The sequence below is a fragment of the Pseudorasbora parva genome, chromosome 8, assembly GCF_024679245.1.
Source record: "Pseudorasbora parva isolate DD20220531a chromosome 8, ASM2467924v1, whole genome shotgun sequence".
In the NCBI taxonomy this organism is placed as follows: Eukaryota; Metazoa; Chordata; class Actinopteri; order Cypriniformes; family Gobionidae; genus Pseudorasbora; species Pseudorasbora parva.
Window position 1 is genome coordinate 8,240,593 of NC_090179.1, and position 14,943 is coordinate 8,255,535.

Genomic DNA, 14,943 nt, shown 5'->3' on the forward strand with positions numbered 1-14,943 from the left:
TTGGCTGTAACTGTCTTACACAGAAGAGACTTTGTTTGCTCAGCACATAGAGATGAACTACTTACCGTGATTTCAGACTGTGGTGATGTGGTTTCTCCACTGCATGGATCCTTGTGTGTAGCTTCAGGTGACTTCTAAAAGTGAAACTCATTTCACACTGATCACACGTATGCGGCTTCTCTCTGCTGTGGATCCTCTCATGAGTTTTCAGATGTATTGACTGACTGAATCTCTTGTCACAGTATGAACACGTGTAGGGTTTTTCTCCAGTGTGAATTCTCTGGTGCCGTTTTAAATGGTGTGCTAAAATAAAAGTCTTCTCACACTCAAAGCACATGTACTCTCTCACACCAGTATGTATTTTCTGATGTATATGTAAACTTTGCATAAGTGAAAAACTCTTTCTACATACAGAACATGAATGTGGCTTCTTCTTTGTGTGAACTACTAGGTGTGTCTTCAAGGCTGAGGACCCAAGAAATGTTTTACTACACTGGTCACATGTGAATGGCTTTTCTCCAGTGTGGACCCTCATGTGAATTTTAAGGCTTGTTTTGTGTGTGAAACTCTTTCCACACTTATCACATGTGAATGGCTTCTCTCCAGTGTGGATCCTCATGTGATCTTTAAGCAATGTTAATTGCGTGAAACTATTCCCACATTGATCACATGCAAATGGCTTCTCTCCAGTGTGAACTCTAATGTGAAACTCAAGACTTTTTTTCTTTGTGAATCTCTTTTCACACTGATGACACATGAATGGCTTCTCTCCGGTGTGGATTATCATGTGAATTTCAAGACTTTTTTTCTTTGAGAATCTCTTTTCACACCGCTCACACATAAAGGGCTTCTCTCCAGTGTGAATCATCATGTGTTCTTTAAGGCTTTTTTTGTGTGCAAGACTCTTTCCACACTGATCACATGTGTAGGGCTTCTCTCCTGTGTGGATTCTCATGTGTTCCTTAAGGCCTGATGATCGTGTGAAACGTTTCCCACATTGATCACATGTGAATGGCTTCTCTCCGGTGTGGATACTCATGTGGCGCTTAAGACCTTGTTTGGATGCGAAGGTCGTTCCACACTGAGTGCAGGTGAAATATTTTTTGCCTTTCCCTTTCTTTATTAGTTTATTTTTTGTCTTTGCACGACTCAAAGGTTTTTCTCCAGGAGAGACATGTTTCTTTTTCAATTCACCCAGTTCTTCAATCTCCTCATTCTCTTCCATCAGGTCTGAAATTAAAGTAAAAATAATTAATTTAATTTTAAGTACATAAAAATTAAAAGCGAGATATATGAAGTGGTAAAACATAAGCTCTAATATACTGTGAAAATTGTGATAGTTCACCAAAAATATCATCAGAATATACTCACTCTGTAAAGTTATTCCAAACCTCTAAATATTTCTTTGTTTTGCTTTACAGAAAAGATAATTGGAAGAATGTTCATTGTCCCCCATTGACTATCATAGTAGGGGAAAAAAGGTAGACAATGGGGGGCAATATCTGCTTGTTCTATATATTATGAAATGTATGATTGAATATAAAATTACATAAATTATGATATATTAATAAATATATAGTCACAGTTTTCAATATATTAAAAGGCCCGGTCTCATAAGAATAAGTGTCACTGCAGCCATTTTAATTCTGCTGGAACCATGGCAGATACTAAACCACAATAAGGGCTACAGTAGTTGAGCAAATGTTTTTTGAAAACCAGAGAGTGCACCACAAGTTCAGTTTTCCTGTCCAGTCTTTCCAGGCAATGACCTTTAGCTTTCATTGCTCAAAGTTCAGGTCTGAACCAGACTGAGATATGAGTAGATTGAACCAGTATAGGTTTAAAAGAAGCATTCTTTTCCAGTATTTGGGAAATAGTATTATTATGATACAGCAGATTTCTGAACAATAGTTAGTTAATAAACAATCGGACAAGGTAGAAGCTCTTAGTGAAACAGAAAAATAAGATGGGTTGACAGAACTGATGAGGTGATAGGTGAGTGTAACCTCTCGTTCAAACTACCGGCTCCAAGCGGGACTCGAACCAGGGTCTGCTGGTGTTTTATCGATTTGTCCTACCATGTCAGATTTTGCTACCTCCCAGTTGGTAGCACAATTTGACAGCAAAAAAAAAAAAAAAAAAAAAGATTGCGCTGCCAGCATCATATCATCATGTGATTTGATTTTTTTAAATTATCCATACCTTTCCCTACACTAAACCTACCCTTAAAAGTATTAAAAGAGGTAAAAACAATGTAAATACTGTTCCTTTTCTCACACAAACCGCTCGTTTCGTGTTTTAGGCCATCAGTGTATACTTACGATGGGGGATTGTTTAATTTGGACTTCTCTGTGTATGCTCTTTGAGGTGGTGACCATATACCTGCATTATGTGAGACACAGACAAAAACGGTTTGACCTAAAATGATCAAAATTGAAACTACTGGGGAAACAAAAAACTCCTAAATCTCGGATGCCCATGAGGTAAGCCAAAACATATCAAAATTTAATTTCAAAGTGAACTATCCCTTTAAGGGGTAATTATCTGTGTAGTTACGGGGTAAGTATGAATGTGCGGGCTGTAAATTAAAGTGGCTCTTGTTCTCCTCTTGTTTCATGTAGTTACGGGGTAAGTATGGATGTACAAGCTTTTATTTAAAGTGGCTATTGTTCCCCTCTTCTTTCATGTAGTTACGGGGTAAGTATGGATGTGCGGACTTTAATTTAAAGTGACTCTTGTTCCCCTTTTGTTTCATGTAGTTACGGGGTGAGTACAATAAAAACAGAAATACAATCTGATATCACTCGGAAACCTTTATTTAAAAAATGAAAAATAAATATATATATACAATTTTTTGTTTTTTAAACAGATTTAGAACACATTAATTTGTCTTGCTTGGCTGCATCCTCCTCTTGTTACTCTTCTTTTTCTTCCTTGCCACAGATGAATCTTAAGAAGGATCCCACATGTCTCTAGCTAGTATTCTGTAACTGTTACACTGAAAATACAGTGCGTGCTGAAATGTCCTCACCGTTTACTCGTAAACCATTTTGGCATGGTTTTTGACTTATTTATGAACCATTTATGGACATACAGTCTTGTTCAAAATAATAGCAGTACAATGTGACTAACCAGAATAATCAAGGTTTTTCGTATATTTTTTTTATGCAACGTGGCAAACAAGTTACCAGTAGGTTCAGTAGATTCTCAGAAAACAAATGAGACCCAGCATTCATGATATGCACGCTCTTAAGGCTGTGCAATTGGGCAATTAGTTGAATTAGTTGAAAGGGGTGTGTTCAAAAAAATAGCAGTGTGGCATTCAATCACTGAGGTCATCAATTTTGTGAAGAAACAGGTGTGAATCAGGTGGCCCCTATTTAAGGATGAAGCCAACACTTGTTGAACATGCATTTGAAAGCTGAGGAAAATGGGTCGTTCAAGACATTGTTCAGAAGAACAGCGTACTTTGATTAAAAAGTTGATTAGAGAGGGGAAAACCTATAAAGAGGTGCAAAAAATGATAGGCTGTTCAGCTAAAATGATCTCCAATGCCTTAAAATGGAGAGCAAAACCAGAGAGACGTGGAAGAAAACGGAAGACAACCATCAAAATGGATAGAAGAATAACCAGAATGGCAAAGGCTCAGCCAATGATCACCTCCAGGATGATCAAAGACAGTCTGGAGTTACCTGTAAGTACTGTGACCGTTAGAAGACGTCTGTGTGAAGCTAATCTATTTTCAAGAATCCCCCGCAAAGTCCCTCTGTTAAAAAAAGGCATGTGCAGAAGAGGTTACAATTTGCCAAAGAACACATCAACTGGCCTAAAGAGAAATGGAGGAACATTTTGTGGACTGATGAGAGTAAAATTGTTCTTTTTGGGTCCAAGGGCCACGGACAGTTTGTGAGACGACCCCCAAACTCTGAATTCAAGCCACAGTACACAGTGAAGACAGTGAAGCATGGAGGTGCAAGCATCATGATATGGGCATGTTTCTCCCACTATGGTGTTGGGCCTATTTATCGCATACCAGGGATCATGGATCAGTTTGCATATGTTAAAATACTTGAAGAGGTCATGTTGCCCTATGCTGAAGAGGACATGCCCTTGAAATGGTTGTTTCAACAAGAAAATGACCCAAAACACACTAGTAAACGGGCAAAGTCTTGGTTCCAAACCAACAAAATTAATGTTATGGAGTGGCCAGCCCAATCTCCAGACCTTAATCCAATTGAGAACTTGTGGGGTGATATCAAAAATGCTGTTTCTGAAGCAAAACCAAGAAATGTGAATGAATTGTGGAAGGTTGTTAAAGAATCATGGAGTGGAATAACAGCTGAGAGGTGCCACAAGTTGGTTGACTCCATGCCACACAGATGTCAAGCAGTTTTAAAAAACTGTGGTCATACAACTAAATATTAGTTTAGTGATTCACAGGATTGCTAAATCCCAGAAAAAATGTTTGTACAAAATAGTTTTGAGTTTGTACAGTCAAAGGTAGACACTGCTATTTTTTTGAACACACCCCTTTCAACTAATTGCCCAATTGCACAGCCTTAAGAGCGTGCATATCATGAATGCTGGGTCTTGTTTGTTTTCTGAGAATCTACTGAACCTACTGGTAACTTGTTTGCCACGTAGCAATAAAAAATATACTAAAAACCTTGATTATTCTGGTTAGTCACATTGTACTGCTATTATTTTGAACAATACTATGTATGTATGTATATATATATATATATATATATATATATATATATATATATATATATATATATATATATATATATATATATTTTTTTTTTTTTTTATGCGCAGAGATCTACAATTGATGTAGTTAGTAATTGTGGTTGTAACCCATTAAAGTATAGTGTGTACTGTATTTTATTAGTATTGTAAAAAAAAAAAAAAAATTGTCAAAGACAAATATAGTAGTAAAATAGTTTTATTCCAGCTCAGTTTGATTGCCCAAAGCTTAAACAGTCAAATGTAATAAGAACTTATTACATTTACATGATCACAACATTTAACATAATTGTCAAACAAAAAAGTGTGATGTTTAACTTAAGTTCACAGAGTTCTTTAATTTCTGTAGCAGGGTAGTTGATGTGGGATATTGTTACTATACTGTTACCACCTTTTACAGTGCTGTACAGTGTGGTTGTGTCCCAATTCCATTACAGCAATGTGAACTGTAATTTTATCATTTATTTTTGCTCAATAAAGACATTAAATATGCTGTTCAGTATGTTTTTTCTCCTTCAGTTTGGTATGTTTCCACAAAGCTTAAAATGAAAAATTAGAACTTTATAATTGCAATTTATAAATAATTTCTAATTTAAATTTAATTTCTATGTTGAGTTAACTTAAATATGCAAGTACTTAAAATGAACACTAAGTTAAGTGAACTTAATTTTTTAAATACATTATATAAACACCAACCTTGGTGAATGTAACAATTTAAGTGCAGTTAACATGAGCATCAAGTTAAGTTAACTTAAATATACAAGTTTCGGGAAACTATTTTTAAATTATTTTTCAGTTATTGAAAGAATAACTTTTTAACTATGATTAATTTCTCAAATTTATAAGAAATAATACTTTATCAGTAAATCTGAAAATTATAATGACACTTAACATCTTCAGCATCCTAAATAAATACAAAATGAAGAATAAACACCAACCTCTCTGTTCTTCAGTATTTTCAGTGTGTTTCCTTCTGCGGGGTTCTGGATCACTCATGCTCTCACTGTCCTCTTCAAAAAGTCTTTGCCGATTTCAGCTCTTCCTGATGCTTCGATGCTCATCTTCACTGGTAGGCTAATGAGAATATTCCAGTATTTATTGGTGAATTGCAGTGGGAGGAGCTTCAGTGATTATGCGATTGATGTGGGAGGAGATTAATTGATAATGTGATTGCAGAAATATTCTACTGCTTCATTCAAACATAGGCAGATATATAGAGTATAGATAATGTAATGCAAATTTGTCCAAATATAAATCATGGTACGGAAAACAGTTGCATAAACACAATAAATGTCATTTTGTATTTTTAGCCATCAAATACCCTCAGTTTGTTTGTTGCCAATGAAATGAGCTTTAGGTGTCATTGTCTAAAATGAGGTGAAAACAGGAACTATTATATGAAATTAGTCTTTTCAGCAGCACTGTTCATATTGATCTTCAGACTATCAACACTCATTCAACAAGCCATTCAGCCATCATCAGATAATCTCACTTTTTGTTCATGTAATCTCACTTGAGTGTTTGCTGTTAGAAACAGATTATTTGAGTCAGGATATCATGCTAAAAGCCTATCAAACTGCTCCATTGAAAGACAATACTGTTATTTCTACCAATATGACAAATAAAACATCCAAAAACACATAAAATAACCTAAAAAAAAGACGTCAAAATGTACAGAAGCAGATTGATCAAAAAGGTTACTTGCATTGGCTGGATGCTGAAGCACAGACATTCTGGATGAGTTTGATAGGAGTGAGCTAGAAGCTTTCGTTGAATCTGAAAAAAGTTAACTTGATAGTAAAGTCGGAGTGTCTGTTTTAAAGAGACTGAGCATAAATGTGTTTGGGTCTGTTATGTTATAGACATCACACACGTATCAGGTAAACAACCAATAGACCAATAGAGTGGCAAGAATTTGAGCAGGGGGAAGTCCCTTTGTCTCACTTTGTTGTCCGACGCAACATTTGCATATTTATGGTAGTTGGGAGAGTTTTTGCTGTTTTACACCAAAGGAAAGTGTAAGGCTGAAAAAAAAAAAAAACTAGCAAATGCCGAAATGTCTAATTGAGGAACAAGAACCCTCTGAGAAAACAAAGGAAATTAACATCTGAACTGTCCCTCATGCACCACTGGAGACGCAAGTCTCACCTCAGTATCAGATATGCATCTTTCCCTGTTGACACCCCCTCCCCCAAACTCCTGCTTTCCCTCATATGGAGATCACCTGAAATGCACTAGAAATCTCCTTGTTACAATGTCAATCCTCACTATACAATATTATATGTTTTGACATCATTTGAAATGTCTCTACTCCACAAATATCTAAACTCCACAGAAGTAAACTAGAACATCATAAAATGTTTTTAAATTTAAAGTTTAAAAGATATCTTGCCTTGGTGTGTGGTGGGTGTGACTTTCAGCCATTTGGCCTCTCTTCCATATAAGTCTATAGGACTTGATTAATGCAAATTCCCACTGTGAACTCGTGTTTACATTTGAAAGAGTTTGTGCATCTGGTCTGGGTATTTAAAGAAATGTTGCAAAGAGATCGCGGCTTGATACTTTAAACAGGTCAGCCCGTAGTGCTAGACATCTCAAGATAGCCAGCATTATGAAAATTTCATAAGTCAGGTATATATTTCATTCTTTACTTCAGAGTATTTGATGTTATATGGATTAGTCTACCTTTGAATTGATTATGTAATTGGCATTATACATTTACCTGACTGTTAATAAATTGTTACACTTTGATTGATTCGGACTTGCTCTGGAATTATTCAGGTTATGAACGGGTATAATTTCAACAATTGGGTTAAACAGAATAATTAAATCTGTTGTTAAACTATTAAATATGAATGACCAAATAACAATTTGGCATTCTAACCTTATTCAGGTTATGAACGGGTTATGAAAAGGTATAATTTCAACAATTGGGTTAAACAGAATAATTAAATGTGTGTTTAAACTATTAAATATACCAAAAAACCATTTGGCATTCTAACCAAAATTCGAAGTAATGATTAAATGGAGTCAGATAATGAGGAATTGGAATAAAATCCCTTTGCCCCGGCTAAAAAGACCGAACGCACAGCGACCTTCACCTGCCGATCGTTAGCCTCCATTGGGATGATTTGGGCCGCCTTAAAAAAGTAAAAACAGTGTTATGTAGATTATGTGAACATGCTATACACCATAATTCATCACAATCAGAGAGAATTATTTTAAAACGTGGCATGCCAAAATATTAGTTGTATGGAGAACAAACATGTATGGAGGCTCGCTAACACAACTACAGAGGCAGATCTGAGAAAATGTGAGATGGGGACATGCATTCAACATAGGAGTACACTTTAAAGCATTTGGGGCAGTTTCATTGTTGGTTAAATGGAGCCAGTATCCTCTCCTATGCTGCCAGTTTGTAGTGCATCCCTTCCCCCTGAAAGCCCCTGAAGCTGGAGCACCCACTGGTCTGTTTGAGTAGAGCCAGCAGAGGAGACAACCATCTGGTAGCCAACACCATCTAATGAATATGATTATGTGGTCAGTTTAAACAGATTCAGGGCAGACTCTTCCTTTAATCATGATTATTGAAGAATGTGTTTTGTGTCTTGTATTCAGTGTCTCAATCATAATCATAAATGGACTGCATTTATATAGCGCTTTTTTAACAGACCCTACTGCCATCCAAAGCGCTTTACATTTTGCCTCACATTCACCCATTCATACACCGACGGCGATGTCAGCCATGTAAGGCACCATCCAGCTCGTCAGGAGCAGCTGGGGTTAGGTGTCTTGCTCATGGACACTTGGCTAGGTGGAACTGGGGATTGAACCACCAATCTATTATCATGCTATTCATGCTACATCATGCCCGCAATGCTATTATCATAGACTGAGATCAGTCCAGGCAGCTCTGACTCTCCCTTGTCAATTGTATTCAGTCTCCTGTGATGATTCTTGGGTCCATTCTAAGATACATGAGATGACAGACTCAATATATAGTGAGTCAGCATTTTTCTGAAGTCTCCTTCTACATTCTTACAATGCAAATGTCCTATGCATGTAAATGGGTAGGTATTTGTTTAAAGTGGGGAATTTTTCCTGCTTATTAAAAAGTTGTGTTCACATTCAGGAGTGAACATCAGCTTGGCGAGCAGACGAGACACTTCAGCATAGTAGGGGAGAGCAGGGCACAAACTAAGGCTATTTGACTTTTCTTTTGGCTATTTGAGTTTGTTTAAATCCACTTGTTTTTATCCCACATTAACTGCACACATCTAGTATAATTATGTGGTTTTGTTTCTTTAATACAGTGTATACATTTTTCTTGATTTACCCCGAAAGAATGGAAGTGAAACATGACAACATGCTCCATAGGTGGGGTACATTGTAATGTGTGAGGGGGCACATTGTAACGACCAAATGACAGCTTAAAATGTTACCTGATATAATAAAATATTTTTTTAAATAAAATACAATAATTAACTCTTTAGAATAAAAATAATGGCATTTTTGGTTTTGTTTGACAAGCGTTTCAGAACATCAATTCAGTCTTTATTCACCTATTTTCTCATAGTTTCTCAATAGAATTCATAAAAGTATAGAATATAATAGCATATTTCTAATAGGGGCACGTTGTAACACAGTGTGGCAACACACCCAACCTGCGCAACTGGGATTTAAACCGCGGCTTGTGTCTTCTGCTGTTAGATCAGCATTAAAGAAACATCTCCACTGTTAAATAACAGATATAAGATTACAATAACATAATATTTGTAGTAAATAATTTTTAAATTATTGCATATTTAAAAATTAATGCAAGAAAGAAATTTGCATTTATTTACCTTACATTTATTTAACCATAGCAAAAGTAATGTTGACGCAATTTTTTTTCTCTATATCAGGGTGGTCCTGGAGAGCTACCGTCCTGTAGATTTTAGCTCCAACCTGTATCAAACACACCTGAACCAGCTAATCATGGTAATCAGGGTGCTAGATAATTACAGACAGGTGGGTTGGAGCAGTGTTGGAATTGAAATCTGCAGGATGGTAGCTCTCCAGAAGCAGAGTTGGACACCCCTGCTTTATATAGTGTTGATATGGCAACCTGTAAATCGAATACACAAAATTTTCATCATTCTAGCATGTGTGGAAAGTTTTAAACCATGTGCTTAGGGTGTTTAGCAGTTTAGGGTGACCACCTGTTCCGCTTTGAGTTGTACTGCAGAGCATTTTCACTCTATGTGCCGCATGTCGCATACTGAGAAAATGTCCCTCATTTTCCTCAGTCTGTTGTTTTTTAAATGATCATATTAAGAAAACATGCATGCATTTTTTTGCGTTTTAAAGAAAGCATTTTATTTATTATTTTTGCAGCATGCTTTTTCAGGGCTTCGTCAGAAATACCATCCCACCTTACAACTACAACAGCCATTTTTTAAAAACCTTTCCAATGGTTGAAAAGAAAGGAGTAAATACGGTCACTAGTAGGTTGTGACGACTGTCAATCAAAATGTGGAGCCGTGATTAATTTAATGTGCTCAGAAATCTAATGGATAATTCTGTAAATTTGTTATATTCTTATAGCCTGATAAGCCAGACCCACATCAAGATGTTTGGTCTGGAAACTCACCATTGACAGCTCAATCCGAGGGGCGGATAAACGGTTGTCTTTCAAACTCCCTCTGCAAGCGATAGGATAGCGCTACAACCAACCAGAGCAACGAAGGGGAAGCGGAGCTAGTAGACAGATTCAACTTTCGCCGTATTCGGTCGGCAAAACTCCGAACACATCTTCCCTCTTTAAGAATAACTTCAGAGATATATTATATATATATATATATATATATATATATATATATATATATATATATATATATATATATATATATATATAGTATGTCATTATAGGTGTATTAGGTTGAATAACTCACAATGAATCAATTAACCCTATGGACATCACCTCAACCGATACCTTCAACTGACAGCACCCCGAGCTAGGAGGAAGGGAAGCTTCCCTGCTGGCGAGAGTAAGTCAAAAAGTAAGCAGCAGAAACTAGAGGACACCAAAGCCTCACAAAAGAGCATGGACCAGGCAGTCAACAACTTTATTGTTCAGGGTTTGCATCCCTTCAGGGATGTGGAGCAACCAGGATTCATTCATTTAATACAGCATACTATGCCAAACAACACAGTGATGTCCAGAACAATGGTCAGAGCTAAAATAAAAAAAAACAACGACAGAGAAAATGAAGGCCAGAGTACGGAAAGTGACGCAAAACATTAAATACATTGCAACTACCACAGACTGCTGGACGGCAATTTAACTTTTATTGGGGGTGATTGAGCCAGACAACCTAGAGAGATGTTTGGTTGCATTTGCGTGTAAAAAGGCTTAAAGGATCCCATATATTTGATGTATTAGCTGGAAGCTCTTAGTGACATCCATACTGAATACAGCATTTGCAAAAAGATTGTCAGGACCACTACTGACAATGCTTCACATTTCAGATGAGATGTGAGTGACAGTGAAAATGCTGAAGATCTGGACTGAGAGATACAAGGTGTCATGAATGAAGAGGATGGTGGTTCCGAATATCGGCTCCAAAAGCATCACCGTTGTGCATGTCATCTTCTGAACTTGATCTCAACAGTAGATGCTGCAAAAGCCAACTCAAATCAGGTCTACATATATAATGTCACATGCACCATTTGCAAAGTGCACAACACTGTGGAAAAAAAGTGATCACTAACTTATTCGCCCAAATGACACTAGGTGGAACTCCATTTCTTTCAGTGGAACAATTGCTAAGAATCATCCAAGACAGTGGAGAAGAAACCGTCAGAGCAGTTTGCATTGCAATTAAAGTCCCCACGCATGAAAGTGTTATCCTGCCAAACACATTGTCTTGCATAAACATATACAAATAGCGGTTATCTTCCAATATTTGCTTATGCAATATTAACTAATGTAACATTTAGTAACATTAGCCATGTCTCATAAGTAATTTTGTATGATTCTCTATCGCTGTGTGACAGGTTCAGCCCTGCAGAACTTGCCTTCTTGACTGAATATGCTGCTACCATGAGACCAACACTGTACATAATGCAGACAGAGGTTAGGGCTGGGACGGTTACCACATTACCGCGGTCAAGTCACGCCTACCGCGGGTCTGAGATTCACGAGTTGGGGAGCGGGTCCAGAGTTGGTTTCTCACACAAACCAATCGTTTCATGTCTTAAGACATCAATGTGTCGTCACGAGCCGCTGTGTTTAATATGGATTCGTATGTCTCTATGTTTTTTACTCTCATAGTGGATCTCGTAGAAAAATTCCCCATTGACATGCATTACACGGCAATGGTTGGATTTAAAAATCTTTGTGTTCTACTGAAGAAGCAAACACTGGACACAGTCGCCGGCAGCTTTTCCGGTCATGAGTATGAGGTAACAGCTCTGTTTATCATATTAGAAACATTTATATATAATATTTACATATTAGATACAAATTATGATGTTATGGCGTTACTGCGTTTACTCAGTAACTGCTATGAGACTTGTTGCACACTGCTAAGAGTGAAGTTTTTCTGCTAAATAAAACCGGAAACTGAGGGTAACGCAGATATGACGCAAAGACAGGCGACTCCCTCAGACACCCCCTTTCCATGGTTAAAATAGCAATTTTCTCACAATTTACAAATAGTTGGAAACATTTGGGATATTGTAAGAACTCAACTGAACAAATAACACTGAGTTTGTGGTTTTTGGATTTGTTACTGCAAAAATCCTATGTAGTGCATCTTTAATTCGTTTTCTCTGATCAGATATCTAACATATTGGGAAAGATCAAGAGTGAATGTCTTCCGAAATTCTTTCAAGGAAGATTTAAATCTGATCACTCAAACAAATTAATTCAGAATGTGGTTTATGGGACGAATTTCAGATAAAACTGTGTTAATGCATATTGGTGTTTAAACCACATATATACATTTTGCTCTTGGCAAATTGTTAAAAAAATAAATGTGTGTTATAGGCTATATATACAGAAACTAGCCTATAAGTCTCAGATGCTCAAAAACACAATCATCTTCATTAAAACGAATCAGATTAAATGATCTTCAAAGTGCTTAGGTCACTCTTTCTCCTATTGCGGTCTTTGATCTTGAAATCAGCTGGTGATGAGATGCAGCTCAAATCTTTTGCTTTCGTTGGCATGAACTCCGTGAAATGTGGAGCGGTAATTGAAGATTGCATTTATATAAATTTTGCGGAGGGGTTGTTTTCAAGGTTTTAAGGTAAGAAATTTTATAGGTAAGACAACCTGCATATTTTTTATTTTGCTTGTTAGATTGTATCGCCCATTTCGTTTGCGAGCGCCGTTGCGATTGGATTTATATACATTTTGCGGAGAGGTGTAAGATAAGACAAACTACGTTTTATTATTTTATTTTGTTTATTAGCTTAGATTGTATAGCCTGTTTCGTTTGCGAGTGCCGTTGTGAGATATATATAGGGGCTGTCAAAATTAATGCGTTGCATTAACGCAAATTGATTTTAACGGCACTAATTTTATCAATACGCGATTAACACAGCGTGCATTTTCTGTTTGATACTAAATGGTAGTACAATGTAAAAACATGTACACAATATGTGCATTGTATCAAAAATTGTATTCATTAAAATGTAAGAACATGGTAGTTGAGGCAACCTAATATAAAGTGAGTCCCCTTGCATCTGGGTTTTCAGTCTCTCTTAAAAGTGTTACAGCCAATTCTTCAGCATCCTGAACAAGAAAGGTTTGTAATAAGCTTCTACAGTACTCCATTAAAGAATAAGCGAAAGTAAAGAATAAACTACAAAAGATACTTATAGGGTATAAGACCATTTAACAATGTGAAACTCAAAAGCACACAAGAATAATTTATAAAAACATGATATATAAAAAAATAAACATTGTGATATTGTTCTTTGGGGAGGAACTCCATCTTTGCAGTGGACTGATACGATTATTCTCCAGTGTGTATCCTCTCATGTCTTTTCAGATTTGCTGACTGTTTGAATGTCTTTTCACAGTATGAACACTTGTAAGGTTCCTCTCCACTGTGGATCCTCTTATGTGTTTTCAGATGTCCTGACATTATGAATCTCTTGTCACAGTGTGAACACTTGTAAGGTTTTTCACCTGTATGAATTCTTTGGTGCACTTTTAAATCACTCCCTATAGTAAAAGTCTTCTCACACTCAAAGCACATGTACTCTCTCACACCAGTATGTGTTTTCTGATGTACTTTTAAATGTTCTAGACGTAAAAAACTCTTTCCACATAAATAACATGAATGTGGCTTCTCCTTTGTATGAGATTTCAGGTGCATCTTTAGGACTGAAGAGCACAAAAACGTTTTTCCGCATTGATCGCATGTGAATGGCTTCTCTCCAGTGTGGATGTTCATGTGTTCTTTAAGATATGCTGATTGCCTGAAACTCTTTCCACATTGATCACAAGTGTGTGATTTCTCTCCAGTATGAATTCTCATATGCCCCTTAAGGTGTCCTTTTTGTTTGAAACTCTTCCCGCATTGATCACACGTATATGGTTTCTCTTCACTGTGGATTATTTTGTGATTTTTCAGATTTGTTGAGCGGTTGAATCTTTTGTCACAGTGTGAACACTTATAAGGTTTCTCTCCAGTGTGGATCTTTTCATGTTTTTTCAGGATTCCTGACTGATTGAATCGCTTGTCGCAGTGTGAACACTTATAAAGTTTCTCTCCAGAGTGGATGTTCATGTGTTCTTTAAGGTGTCCTGATTGTGTAAAACTCTTTCCGCATTGATCACATGTGTACGGTTTCTCTCCAGTATGAACTCTCATGTGAACATCAAGCTCATATTTGCTTTTGAAACTCTTCCCACACTGAGTGCAGGTGAACGGCTTCTCTCCAGTATGAACTCTCATGTGAACATCAAGAAAAAAATTTGCTTGTGAAACTCTTTCCACACTGAGTGCAAGAGAATGGCCTCTCTCCAGTGTGAACTCTCATGTGACGCTCAAGATTTTGTTTGGTTGTTAAACTCTTTCCACACAGAGAGCAGGTTGTAGATTTCTTAGCACTTTTCTTTAAAAAAATATTTTTAGTCTTTGAGTGACTCAAAGGTTTTTCTCCAGTTATAAAATGTGTCTTATCCTCAGCTTCACT

At 36.7% G+C, this 14,943-nt stretch overlaps 2 protein-coding genes across 3 annotated transcripts in view; both read right to left on the minus strand.

The window, feature by feature from the left end:
• Nucleotides 1-14,943, minus strand: part of LOC137084086 (zinc finger protein 271-like) — a 36,927-nt gene that overhangs the window by 2,902 nt on the left and 19,082 nt on the right. Inside the window, exons 2-3 of one of the 2 annotated variants that reach the window (XM_067450033.1) lie at nt 5,688-5,823; nt 66-1,230 (exon numbers count right to left, since the gene is read on the minus strand). In XM_067450033.1, coding sequence (XP_067306134.1) covers nt 66-1,230; nt 5,688-5,745 — 1,223 coding nt within the window. In that variant the 5' untranslated portion in view covers nt 5,746-5,823. The remainder of the gene's footprint in view (nt 1-65; nt 1,231-5,687; nt 5,824-14,943) is intronic. The other variant, XM_067450032.1, reaches the window with a different exon arrangement.
• LOC137084087 (zinc finger protein 431-like) lies at nt 13,258-14,864 on the minus strand. The gene has a single exon (XM_067450034.1). It carries the CDS (start codon nt 14,700-14,702, stop codon nt 13,755-13,757), a length of 948 nt encoding a protein of 315 aa, XP_067306135.1. The 5' UTR covers nt 14,703-14,864; the 3' UTR covers nt 13,258-13,754.